This window comes from Nuphar pumila, chromosome 6 (assembly GCF_984573655.1).
Source record: "Nuphar pumila chromosome 6, dmNupPumi1.hap1.1, whole genome shotgun sequence".
Classification (NCBI taxonomy): domain Eukaryota; kingdom Viridiplantae; phylum Streptophyta; class Magnoliopsida; order Nymphaeales; family Nymphaeaceae; genus Nuphar; species Nuphar pumila.
The window spans coordinates 89,262,261-89,276,488 of record NC_143254.1 but is presented as its reverse complement, the minus strand read 5'-3'; the positions used below and the strand labels follow the sequence as shown (position 1 = coordinate 89,276,488).

Below are 14,228 nucleotides of genomic sequence, written 5' to 3'. Positions count from 1 at the left end.
CCTAAATCCTAGAGTCGTCGGATTCCGATCCGACTTGCCGGAGTGACACAACTCCGACCATAGGTCAAAACCAGAAAGTGTAAGAATACAAAATCCTTGCCTTACTGTCCTATATCACTCCATAAAATTTGGAAAATTTTTATAGAAATTTGATATCCTAAATCTCCTTTAGAATCAACATTTTAGGCAAAAATCACAAAAGTTATGGTTTTTATTTAAATTTCCATATTTAAAAATACAAAAAATTATATTTTCGATATCCATCATGTTTTTAGGGTTATTTTAGGTGTCCATGCCAAATTGGGTTTAATTCCAAGTTCATTTGCTCCATGTGTTAGTTTATCTTTAAATTCAGAAGCGAAAATCAGGCGAAAATCAGGTTAAATTTAATATTTTATGATATTTTCATCATTTTAAGGTTTTTATCATGTACATAAGCATGTAGAATCATATTAGGGTTAATTTCAATCTCATTTGCATTTCATGTTTTTTCAATTTTGCAAAATTTATTTCAGAAAACCCTGATTTGAAGGTCATTCATTATTTATCATGTTTATATCAAAGGGGATATGATTTGGGGTTTATATCTGAATAATATCCGATAATTTTCCATATTGATCAATCAAGCAAAACTTTGATATGGGATGCTTAGTTTTGATGAATCTTTACATTTGCATCCATGTGAGATGATAAAAACAACAAAGAGTTAATGCACAAGTGCAAGCGCACACACACACACAATCTTGTTAAGAGCAAATCCACAGGTAAATTTTATTCATAGAACGAGCTAGTATTCTGTTCTTTACACGACTTATTCAGAGCTGACTGGTCCTGTGCTAATTAAGATGAAGGCATCGCTGTATCTCTACCATTTCAGCGTTCCCACCATATATAAAGATACCGCTCTACTTAATTCGTCTTGAAGTGATATATTTGTATGTTTTCAACATCCAATTTCTTGAAATTGCTGTTCTTCCTGGCCATGAAAAAGTTGCCCCAGCTATACTCCTTATACTTGGGAGGGTTCTGCTCATTCACCATCTCCTCCAAGGGCTTCACCATCACGTAGTGAGCAGGGTTGAAGAAGAAAGGGATGGAGAACCTCTCCCTCTCTGAGTTCACCACCACCCTGTGCTCTACACTCTCATACCTGTCATTACTCCAAACCTGAACAGAAGACTCGATACCCATTTCAGATTACTGCAAATACCTGCTGATCTTACAGAATTCGAGCCGAGATTTCTAGTTTTTTTTTTTTACCTGAATTATATCTCCGACGTTGATGATGTAAGAATCCGGCACCGGCTTCACGTCGATCCACTCGCCGTCCTTCTTTCGCTTAACTTGGAGACCTCCTACATCGTCCTGAGCCAGGATGGTGAGTGCACCGGCATCTTTGTGGCGGCCTACGCCGAGAGCGAGCTCAGGGGAAGGGCAGGGAGGGTAGTGGTTGAGTCGGATGAAGGAGGTCTGATCTTTGAAGTAACCGTTCAAACGAGTTGCAGGTAATCCCAAGCTCAGTGAGATGAGCTCCAGAAGCTTGAATGCTAGCTTTCCTGTGACTTGAGCATATTCCTCACAAGCTTCTCTGGTTATTGGAAACAATAGGAAACACTTCTCTAATAAATACTTCTCTCATGTACTCCCACTAAAAAAACGCAAGAAAACACCTGAGATTTTGACGTTATAATCTCGTCCTGACATAGTTTTATATTGACGTTAAATTTCTCACCGTAACCCAGGCGGGTGCTGTGGCCACTGGTTGTTGAGTTCCTGCAAATCGTGGTGGTGGTGGTGGAGGTGGGACGTCGGAATGAGGGCGGGCTCCCTGACGATGAAGTCGAAGACCTCCTTCCAATCCCTCACGTTCTTGGTGTGCTCGGTGTCGTAGTAGCCCAGCGGGTTCTCCTCGTCCCTCCTCACCCTCCGCTTCTCCTCTGATGGCAGCCCGAAGAATTCCGCCGCCTCGGCCTCCACCCTCCGCCGGACCTCCGATGGGACCCCGTGGTTCACCACCTGGAAGAACCCCCATTCCTCGCACGCCCTCCCCACCAACTCGGCGAGTTCGCCGGAGACCGGCCAGGAGGAGAGGTCGATGAGCGGCACTCCACCCTCCTCCTCCGCCGCCTCACCGTCGTTGCGCCGTTTGGGGCGGTGCTCTTCCGCCTGCAGGAACGCCGATTCGAACTCCAGACCCATCTCTCTATCTCTCCTCCAGACCTACCTCTCTCTCTCTCTCTCTAAATATGAATAAGATACAATGAACCGGGACACATTTTTGTGAATGGGGCAACATGACACGTGTCCTTGCGCAATCTTCATCCACGATGTCATTAATGACGTATTTTTCAGAGGTGTTCACCATATCATTTTTGCCGCCAATGGGTCGGATCTGTGTCTGGTATCCAACCTGACCCGAACTTACTCTCCATTCTAATTTCCAGGATAATGAGATAAAAATGTGGACCTAAAAGTCAGTCGGTCAATCCGACCTGAGTTTTAAATTTTATTTTTATGTTTGTCAAAATTAATTAAGATTGTTTTTTTTTATTATTCAAATTTTAGCCTTTCATTTTTTCCCAAAAAATGTGAAATTCATAAAAAAACATTTAAATCTCACGAGATTTTAGCTGCCTATGTTCACCCAAAAAATAAGGTTTATCACAATAATGTGGTGTGTCCACACTTGCATAGTGTTCGCTAGATAGGGAACTTTAAATCAAGGTTGTTAAATGCGATGAGGCGAAGCGAGGCGTTGAGCATGTTATGAAGCGAGGCATAAGCCTCGAGGCGTTGAAGTGTAAGCTTCATGATCAAAATAATAAAATATATAATATTAATAAAATAGCACTGGTAAATGGTTTTTAAATATAAATATACATATATGAGTTTGTTATATACATATATGAGTTTGTTTGATGGTTGATTTAGTAAATATAAGGTTTTTGAAGGACTTGAAAAATAAATAGCTCCCAATTTTTTTAAATTATAACCTTGAATTTGTTTCCATCAAAAACGGCCTAAACAAAAAAAATATCTTAGTGATGCATATAAATATTTTTTTCTTGGACATATCAAATGCATACATGCAATAGAACTATCATGAAACTATAGTTTTTCTGCAATGCACTTTTGCGCACATCTCTTACTTATATACAAGTATATGTAAATTTAAGTTAGTTATACTAATGCAAGATTTTTAGTGGTTTACCACCACGCAATTAATCGGGAGCTATTAATGCTATTGAAACTTGCATCAAACATTTAGCTGAAATCATAGTGAGGGCAATCCAAACAGTGTTATATTTGAAATTATTTTAGATAATTATGTATTCAAAGCAATTCCAGAATGCTTCAGGTATTGAGGGTGCGCCTCAGTACCTTGAGTGTGTGCCTCGCCTGTGAGGCGTACACTTCAAGTACTAAGGCGTACGCCTCTCACAACACTGCTTTAAATGGTGTGAATGAATTGAGTGGCATAGGCTAGCCTCGCAATAAGAACTCCTTTTTTGAATTTATAACCCAAAGAAACCTCACCCAGCTCCAAGACCTGGTTGTGCTGGCTCAGCCTGCCATACCTATGGTCCTCATGTCAGCAGTATAAAACTTTGAGACTAGAACTCCTGCCCTGGGGGCCTATGCTACACATTTAGGGATGGCAGTGCACCGAGGGAAAGCGGAGCCCCGCCTCACCCTGTTTGGAACGGGGATGAAGGGTATGAAACGAGGATGGAGGCGGGGACGAAGGTTAAAATCCATCCCCGTTCGGGGATGAACGTACACTTTTCCCCGCCCCGCCTCATCCCGTCCCCATCACTTTTCCCCGCAATATCCCTGCCTTGCCCCGCCTCATCCCCGTTTGAACCGGGGATGGAGGACATGAAACAGGGATGAAGGCGGGGGTGGAGGTTAAAATCCATCCCCGTCGGGGATGGAGGTTTTAATCTTGAGGCGGGGTGGGGGTTGAGACCTTGTCCCCCGCCCCACCCCACTCCACCCCACCCCACCCCACCCCTATACACATTGGCTTGCGTAGAGGGGCGAAGCCCCATGAAAATCAAACACAAAGGCCCCACCCCACTACGTCTGCCCCTCTTGGGCCACCCAATAAGAAGTCAAAATGGTGAAAGTGGGTGGATGTAAATTGGCAATTTCTTGCCTAGGAAAGTGGAGAAATACAATTCTCTTTCCACAATAATGCCTTTGATTGCCGTATATTTCTGGGGAGATCCACCAGATACTTCAACACCTTGATCTGCCTCTATTTCAAATGTTGGATCTTATGTTTTTGGATATTTTCCTTCAAAATCTATAGATCTTTACTCCAATATGAGGTACATGCTAGAGGTTCCTACCATCATGACTCTGAATGGCAAAGACTATGAATTGCAAAAGGTCAGACGACAAAGACTATTTGTAATACCTGAAATTTTTAAAGATTTAATAAATTATTTTATTATGACTTATGATTTTAGAAGTTAACTTGAACCCCATTGAATTTAAGTTGAATCAAAATGAGATTCGAGGTCCAAAAACTTGATCAAATTAAGGGAGACAAGAATCTAAATTCTTTGTTCTGAATATTGATCCAGATTCATACCCAAATAGTGATTGGATCCTTTCAATAGATATGGATAATATGCAAATAAATATTTTTAACAGGATATTAATTTAGATCCAAAATTTTGGAATATATGTTAAAAAATATTTAAATTGTTTAGGGATAAAATAGTAATTTCATAACTCATGGGTATATTCTAGAAAATAATAAAATTATCTAAAGGTAAAATAATAATTTTAAAGGTAGTTTCAAGAAAATAGTTCAATTATAAAGGTGTAAAATGGCAATTTATCACCCCTGTGACATATTTAGGTAAATGCCAAAACCACAAAGAGGTAAAAAAGTAATTTTCATAACTTAAGTGACAACTTGGTTATGTGGAATCAAACCAAGGCTATTTTGGTAAAAATAAATAATATTTATAGAAATTATAAAATTAATAAATAATAAATAATAAAATATTCAGAATTCTCACATTTTTTTGTAAAACCATCGAAGGCCAATGATATTTGCAAGTGATTTTGAAAAACAATGAGCCCAGAACATGGTTTTGAAGGAAATGAACTAAGAGAGGATACCCAGCACGGGGCGCTCAGCCCTGTTGGGCTACAAATAGCCTCATGAGGCACTCTCGCTCCTAAAAAAATTGTCTCCTCTTCTATCTCTAACTCATTCTCTCTTTCTCTCTCTCTAAGTTTTTGATCTCAAATCTCATTCTTCTTCCGATAGATTCTGTCAGAAACCCTCTTGCCCCTCTACTGTTACTTCTCTATTAACTTCAATTTTCTAAAAGAGTGTTGGTAGTTCAGAATTGGTTTTTAGAGCTTCACTAGTTGGAGTTATGTTTTATTCAGGCAACGATAAGCAAATATAAACTCTCCTACAACTTTGTCATGCACATGCATTCCCCTTGCGTAGGTTAATCCTTGAAGCTTATTTGAGACGCTTCACACGGTGCAACCATGATACCAGAGGCCTTAAATGACCACCCCTTATGACATGGAGACCCCACTACTTGCACCCCTTAGACACTACAACAAAGCAGTAGATTAGCGACGACCACATTCCGTCGCTAATCCGTCGCTACGACTGTTAGCGACGGATTAGCGACGACGAGGCGACGATATGCTTACGTCGCGAATTTTTCGACGCTAACTGGCGACAGAATAAATCTGTCGCCAGGTTCGTCGCTAAGTGCGACGGACTAACGAGCGCTGTATTCTGTCGCCAATCCGCCGGTAATAAACGGCGACCACGGCTTGGCGACGGATTTACATCCGTCGTTAGGCCGTCGCTAGATTTATATGAATAGTGACGGATGGTTCCGTCGCAAACACGAAAAAAAATTTAAAAAATTTATTTGAAAATTAAATACCGAGAACAATACAATTTATATTTCCTGTACAATTTATATTTCCTGTAAATAAAAAACAAACCACACAAAAATTGCATATAAAAAGAATCTACAACAATTAATCGTTCTACCTTAAAATTAACAAGTTTAATTATTTACAATTCAACAATTACAATTAGGAAACATAAAAAATAGAACTTCTTCAACACAGTTCTCTAATCATCGCCAAGATTTTGTACATCTTCTTGTTCATTGCCTTTATTTGTCCCTTCAGCTCCGCTACACTGATTATCGCTAGTAGCCTACACAAGAAAAAAACAGTCAGTATTGATAAACAAAATATAATGAAATAAATTACACACTATATGTGATTCTATCATGTGCTCATGTGTGTTCTAAGGCAATAAAAAAACTCTATATGTGATTCTATCATGCTCATATGTGCTCTAAGGCAGGCAAAAAGTTATATATGTGATTCTATCATGCTCATATGTGTGCTAAGGCAGTCAAAAAATTGAATATGTGATTATAGCATATTCGTATGTGTTCTAAGGCAGCTAGAAAAACTCTATATGTGATTCTACCATGCTCAGATGTGCTTTAAGGCAGACAAAAAGCTATATATGTGATTCGATCATGCTCGTATGTGTGTTAAGGCAGTCAAAAAATTGAATATGTGATTATAGCATACTCATATGTGCTCTAAGGCAGGCAAAGCAAAAAAAATTATATGTGATTCTATCATAAATGATATATGTTCTAAGGCAGTAAAAAAACTCTATATGTGATTTTGGCATGCTCATATGTGTTTTAAGGTAGTCAAAAAACTGAATATGTGATTATAACATGCTCATATGTGTTCTTATGCAGTCAAAAAACTGAATATGTGATTATAGCATGCTCATATGTGTTCTAAGGCAGTCAAAAAAACTTTATATGTGATTCTATCATGCTCATATGTGTTCTTAGGCAGTCAAAAACTGAATATGTGATTATAGCATGCTCATATGTGCTCTAAGGCAGTCAAAAAAATTTATATGTGCTTATAGCATGCTCATATGTGTTGTAAGGCAATAAAAAAACTCTATATGTTATTATAGCATGCTCATATGTGCTCTAAGGCAATAAAAAAACTCTATATGTGATTCTATCATGCTCATATGTGCTCTAAGGCAGGCAACAAGTTATATATGTGATTCTATCATGCTCATATGTGTGCTAAGGCAGTCAAAAAACTGAATATGTAATTATAACATACTCATATGTGTTCTTAGGCAGTTAAAAAACTGAATATGTGATTATAGCATGCTCATATGTGTTCTAAGGCAGTCAAAAAAACTTTATATGTGATTCTATCATGCTCATATGTGTTCTTAGGCAGTCAAAAAACTGAATATGTGATTATAGCATGCTCATATGTGCTCTAAGGCAGGCAAAAAAATTTATATGTGATTATAGTATGCTCATATGTGCTCTAAGGCAGTAGAAAAACTCTATGAGCTATTATAGCATGCTCATATGTGCTCTAAGGCAATAAAAAAACTCTATATGTGATTCTATCATGCTCATATGTGCTCTAAGGCAGGCAAAAAGTTATATATGTGATTCTATCATGCTCATATGTGTGCTAAGGCAGTCAAAAAACTGAATATGTGATTATACCTAAGAGGGACCTGCAATCGAAGATCCCTTGTTCAACACAAGATTGTTGATCTCATCTCGGAGAAAGGGGGCGACGGTGTCATGGAAGTAGTCATCCAATGTGTCCTTAATGATCTGGCGTACATCATCACCAGAAAGAATAGGCTGCTGCTTCGAGCTTATGTCGGCGAAAGTAGCCTTTGAGCCGTAACTAAAAAAAATAATAACTGGTGAAGTGTTCAGATTACTCCCAAACCTGAACACGCGACCTTTTTTGGGTTCACCTGCTGCAGTCACTCATGCTGCAAGATCAAATGATGGATGCTGAGTAGCGTCATCGCCATATCGCTCTACCATCTGTTGCTCATATGCCTCCTACAAAATAATGTTTAAAGTATGCATTAATAATTAATGATAACATTATGATAACTTGCATATTGTAATGATTATTAATAGAATAAATACATACCGTCGTTGTTCTTGCCTTCTCTGATACGAACACTCCCGTGGTCTTCCGTTTATATGTTTCAACAAACACATCCTTATATGGTACACTGTCTTCTTTTTCTGCTTCCTGCGAAGTTAAATGACAAAAGATTTAGTACACAAGTTTGCAACAATACTTATAAAATTAATATTATATATTAATGAGTTACCATTTTCTTCAGGTGGATCCCAAATGTCTTAGATCCATCTGTGTGTAGATGAGCTTCGGGCATCTTCGCTCGATTTTGTGCAACCTTTTTTTTTAGGTCGAACATGCATCTCACAAGAATATACATTTCAAATTTTAAATATCTGTCATTAAAGAGACAAATATAAAAAAATATATACCTTTCAAATGGGTACATCCATCGATATTGCACAGGGCCACCAACCCTTAGTTCATATGGCAGATGTAAGATCAAATATTCCATAACATCGAAAAATGTTGGCGGAAATATCTTTTTCCAGCAGACAAACAGTAGTGATGACAGAGTCCTCGAGATTCTTTACATCTGATACTACGACCTCCGATGCACACAATGTTCTGAAAAATTCACTCAACTCAGACAATACCCCCCATATAGGTTTGTCTAACATATCATAGAATGCTAAGGGTATCAATCGTTGCATAAAGATATGACAATCATGGCTCTTCAACCCATATAACTGTCCATCGTCAATCTTCACAGCCCGAGCAATGTTAGAGACATATCCATCTAGAAATCTCAATTGTCTCAACCATTGACATACATGTTTTATTTGATCAGGTCCGAGCATGTACTTTGCCTTTGGTTTCAGTACTTTGCCATTATACTCTTTGAGTTCCAATTCTGGTCTTTTATATATTAATTTTAAATCCATACGGGTCTTCAGATTATCCTTCCTTTGATCTTGTAATACCATTGCCTCTTGTCTTTGGCTTGAACCGAGGATGCCCACATGATGGGCATGATATGTTGTTTTCCTGCTCCTTGAAATACAACATGCAGTGATTTGGACAAGCATCAATCTTTTTGTAACCCATACCTAGAGCGTTGACCATAACTTTCGCACGATAGAAATTTCGTAGCAATTTCTCATCTTTGGGCAACATACTCTTCACAATCATACACAAACGGTCAAAACATGATTGACTCAAATTATACTCAGACTTCAAATTCATTAGTTGAAGAACTGCAAACAAGATAGTGTGACTCTCGCAACCGTTCCAAAGTGGCTCATCAGCATCTTTAAGTAAATCACAAAATCTACTAGCTGCATCGTTTGGTGATTCTTCATCTATGGCAGTTCTTACTTTACTAGAACTCATAGCAGAACCCAGTCTTGTTCCTACGGCATCAAATATCAAATCCGTATATGAATTATTGTGCACCATATTCACCTGTGCATCAAAATCGTTTCTATATTCTTCTCCATGAAACGTACAGTTCTGATAATCACTCACAAAACCCTTCCTGTATAGGTGATGTCTAACGCTATGAGGTTCTGCAAATCGATTATTCTTACAAATCTTGCAGGGACACCTAATCTGACCTGTGGGATCCACTATACTGACACTTGCCATTGTAAATTCAATAAAACTGTCAACACCATCCATATATTCATGCGACAACTCATTGTCCACTATCCTACGGTACATCCATTCACGGTTTGCAGTCATTTTCTTATGATGTTATGAATAATAACCTAACGAATTAAAAGAGAACAATCAGAATGCTACGATGAAGAACATATCAAATTTATCATGTAATATATGATGTTATACAATAACAAGAATCTTGATGCATGCATTGATAACTTAATATTTTCATGTGCAAACCATTAATGACACGATACAATCATTTGAAACATGCTTTCATTATACAATTTCACATGAAAGTCATAATCAAATTGAAAGTAACTATATGCAAGCATGGATACAATTACATCAAACATTGCAATACATCGTAATCATTCATATCAAACAAATGGCAAACATGTACCTGCAGCAAACACACTTCAATATCTCACTAACTACTACCATGCCTAGCATAAACTCCGTACTCCAAAAATAAGAACACTTCAATATTCATACATTAAAATCATGCTCAGCATGATCTCTGAACTCCAACAAAGCAACCATAAAAATCAACAACTAAGTGAGTGTGTGAACAATAAAGTGTTACATCTACTAAATTAAATAACATTGATACACTTGCATCACTTACTCACCACGAGTATTTACCCGATTTACATTGTTTTTTACACTTACTTACCACAGGTGGCTGAGCACGAGCTGATTCCGTTAAAAAATCTGCACAAAAAAACCGTACTCCAAAATGAAGTCACTACGAAATAAAAAAAAACTGTTCTGGCAAGGGGTCGACTCCCCTGCTGTTCCGGCAGAGGGTCAACCCCCTTACAAAACATAGGGGGTTAACCCCCTTACGGAACGTAGGGGGTTAACTGCCCCCCTGCCTGTTCTGGCAGGTGGTTAAACCCCCTGACCGAAAGGCGGGGTTAACCCCCTGCCGGGGTCGACCCCCTGCCGGAACAGGCAGGGGGTTAACCCCTTGCCTGTTCCGGCAAGGAGTTAACCCCCTGCTGTTCTGGCAGAGGGTTTAACCCCTGCCGGAAAGGTAGGGGGGCCCTGTCGGAAACGACAGGGGGTTAACCCCCTGCCGGAAAGGCAGGGGACAGGGGGGGCCTGCCGGAAATTGCAGAGGGTTAACCCCCTGCCGGAAAGGCAGGGGGTAGGGGGGCCCTGCCGGAAACGGCAGGGGGTTAACCCCCGCATTTTCCGGCATGGGGTCGACCCCCTGTCGGAAACGGCAGGGGGTTAATCCCCTGCCGAAAAAACGCAAGGGGTTAACCCCCTGCTAGAACAACAGGGGGTCGACCCCCTACCGGAAAACGGCAGGGGGTTAATCCCCCGCCGAAAAATGCAAGGGATTAACCCCCTGCCAGAACAACAGGGGGTCGACCCCCTACCGGAAAATGTGGGGGGGGGGGGGGGTGTCCTTTACCTTCCTCCGAGCGGCGGGGTCTGCGGACGGTGGGATCGGCGAACGGCGGGAGTGGGACCGGCGAACGACGAACGGCGGGAGTGGCGAATGGCAGGAGCAGCGAAAGAAGAAAAGGAAAATCTGTCTGGGATTAGGGTTATTCGAAACTTAGCGACGGCTTAGCGACAGAATTAATTCCATCGCTAAGCCCACGTAAATCAAATTTACAAAACCCACGATGGACTGCTATCCGTTGCCATGTCTGTCGCTAAGTAGCGACGGACTTGAGTTTGTCGCAAGAGTCGTCGGCAAATCGTGCGGCCGTAACGACAAAATAGTATGTCGCAAACTCCGTCGCTAAATAGCGATGGACTGGGCAACAAACTATAGTCTGTCGCTGGTTTCGTGTGCTTCATTGATTATAGCGACGGATGTTTGTCACTCGGTAATCCGTCGCTAACGAGCGACGGAAATATTTCATCGCTAACAACGTATTTTCTTGTAGTGAGAGTCGACTTCTAAACATACATGACTCTGTCAAGGCGTATTCACACGGACACCCGCAGCACTAGAGGCCTTAACGAGCCACCTCCTTTTGTTTGCGAAAGAACTCACCACTATGCACCTTTCTTCGCATCCTCACCTTCGTTAAGGTGCTTTTCACGGTCCGCTCAAGGTACCAGAGGCCTTCTCGACCACCCTCCTTTATTGGCAAACCCACTAATCTATAGGCACCTATCGTAGTTTACTTACGATACCAATGACCTTCTCGACTTTCCTCCTTTGTCAGTGAACATCTCTACAAGTTTGCACTACTGCATTTGTGCACAACTCCATATGCAGGAGACCAGAACAACCTGGACCTAGTTGTGCATCCCTTTATTTAAATCGAGAAATATGTTTATATTATGTCATTAGGCTGCCAAGATCTCTACACACCATCAAAAAAATTGATAAGTATAGCGCTATCAAAATTTTCAAAGGCTTTAAAATGACACTGTAGAAGCACTGCTAAAACTCAAACCAGGTATGTACCCGTAGGATTCATTTGGTCTCTTGTATGGATCTATAAAACTTCTTAAGTTCTCTCATAAACCCTTAAAATTTTATTTAAGAACTAAAATGCAGTCATTATATAAAAAATTCAGTCCATTTACTTTCATATGTAGAGGAGGCTCTGCTAAAACTTTTAAATAAATTTTGAATTTTTTCATACTAAATTAGGATAGGTTCTGCTTAAATTTCTAGAATAATTTATGTGTTTTCATACTAAAATAATACATATACTCTTCAAATTTTTATAAAAATTTTAAATATTGTGATCTGATATAGGGTAAATACTACCAAAATTCTAAGACCAAATGAGCAATTTTGTCCAAGGTTGTTAAATGCGATGAGGCGAAGCAAGGCGTTGAGCCTGCGCTTCGCCTCTGAGGCGTACGCCTCAGGTACTGAGGCGTACGCCTCTCACAACATGAGACTCTCAAGTATCCGTGGTAAACGAGCCTTGGAAAGTTGAAACCCCGATAATATGTATTCGACTACATCAGAACGACCTTTGTTTAATGATCAGATTTGGAAAGCTGAAACCCCATCTGCAAATAATCAGATTTCTTTTTTTATATTTACCTTAGGCGCATCACTGCAATGCCTCAGTACCTTGAGCGTGCGCTTCGCCTCTGGGGCGTACGCTTCAGGTACTGAGGCGTACGCCTCTCACAACACTGATTTTGTTTGATTTGAATTTAAAATACTCAAAAAGGAAATTATTATTATTTTAAGAAATTTAAATTATATCGTAGGTGGTGAGGTGACACTATTTTTCTCAAATTAATTGACAATACTCAATACTTTTATTTTCATGGATTATTGGTTCAAAACCCTAAATCTAATTAAATTATTTATGAGACTTGTATGTAGTATGTATGTTAAGAATTACATACAAGATTGTAGTTGAGCCATGATTGTTAACCGGGGATTCTAGAATTATCCAAAGATCCATTTATGATTGAATACATGCTTTATGATGATGATTCATGCTATCTCTGTTTAATTATAATTATGATAAATTTAGTAAATGCATGTTGATACATTTTGACTACATGAAATGTTTTATCCGCATTGACCCAAAAGTGCAACTATTGTAAATTTTAAGCATGTTGTATTTATTTTTAATGACATGCATTAAGAAATGATCTCAAAAAGATAAGAGATGTTACACTATTATTTGAGGGGCTAGTTTGATGGTGAAAACTTGACAACTAGCGAGTTAGTCAAGTAGTACTGATGCTTTGCACCCATCCCCATGGAATCCCTATGAAGGGCTATGAGGGTAAAACCCAAGAGCATATAATCTATCCCTCAGAAGAGTTGTGAGTGTGAAAACCCAAGATTCAGAAATCTAACGGATAAGTGATCATGTCCATGATCGACGACTGATCTAAAGAGAGACAAACTCAGCTGAAGGATGCTGACAATCCAACCATGTATATATGTAGCAGTTGACTATGATTATAGTCGGTCACAGGAAGCCTTGACGAAGATTTCTTTACCCTGGAGCCAACCTCTCAACTTCTAGGAGTAAAATGTGAAGTAAATTTATGAATGAATACCCCATGAAAATACTCATAGTGGACTGAGTGAGTGGTGCCTCAGAATGTAGTTGAATCAAGATAACCACTTAAATTTTGTGAATTGTTTGCTAGCATGACATTTAATACAAAAGTAATATAATTTGAAAAATAATAATATGGTTCATGCATATAAGATAGACATATAAATATATAATTATCTATTTTAATAATTTTATAAATTAATTTTTATATTTATAAAAGAAATGTGAGATGCAAGCAGTTCTTTATTATTATTTAGATTAAATTATTTTGATTATATACGTAATTCATAAAAGATTGTGAGCTGCAAGCAAATTTTTATGATTATTTAATTATAATTTTATTTGACTCAATTAAAAAATTTATCATATAAATATGTACTGTGATTGTGAAAAAATGCTTGAAACATGTCTTTTAGATGTATTTTTAAATATTGCATATGAGTATTGTGATATATTTTGTGCATATAATTTTGTACACACTAGAGACCTGAGAGAGGTCTACTAATACATTTAATTAAAACACAAAATTTTTCTTTGATAATTAAAATGAATAAATGATGAATTATTGGTGCATTCATGACTATAATC

General features: G+C 38.8%; 1 protein-coding gene across 1 annotated transcript; it reads right to left on the bottom strand.

Moving 5' to 3' along the window:
* Window positions 1-734: 734 nt before the first annotated feature.
* Window positions 735-2,231, bottom strand: LOC149835092 (fe(II)/2-oxoglutarate-dependent dioxygenase 4-like). Its single transcript, XM_090010397.1, has 3 exons — window positions 1,733-2,231; window positions 1,261-1,588; window positions 735-1,167 (listed from the first exon to the last, which is right to left on the bottom strand). Exons 1-3 carry the CDS (start codon window positions 2,197-2,199, stop codon window positions 910-912), a joined length of 1,053 nt encoding a protein of 350 aa, XP_089866523.1. The 5' UTR covers window positions 2,200-2,231; the 3' UTR covers window positions 735-909.
* Window positions 2,232-14,228: the final 11,997 nt, after the last annotated feature.

What these genes read in the sequence shown, in the direction of transcription:
- LOC149835092 (XM_090010397.1), bottom strand. Translation starts at nt 2,199, where the DNA reads ATGGGTCTGGAGTTCGAATCGGCGTTCCTGCAGGCGGAAGAGCACCGC. An exon ending in CAGCACCCGCCTGGGTTACG is followed by an intron (nt 1,589 to 1,732) that starts GTGAGAAATTTA and finishes TCCAATAACCAG; the next exon opens with AGAAGCTTGTGAGGAATATG. An exon ending in ACGTCGGAGATATAATTCAG is followed by an intron (nt 1,168 to 1,260) that starts GTAAAAAAAAAA and finishes TCTTCTGTTCAG; the next exon opens with GTTTGGAGTAATGACAGGTA.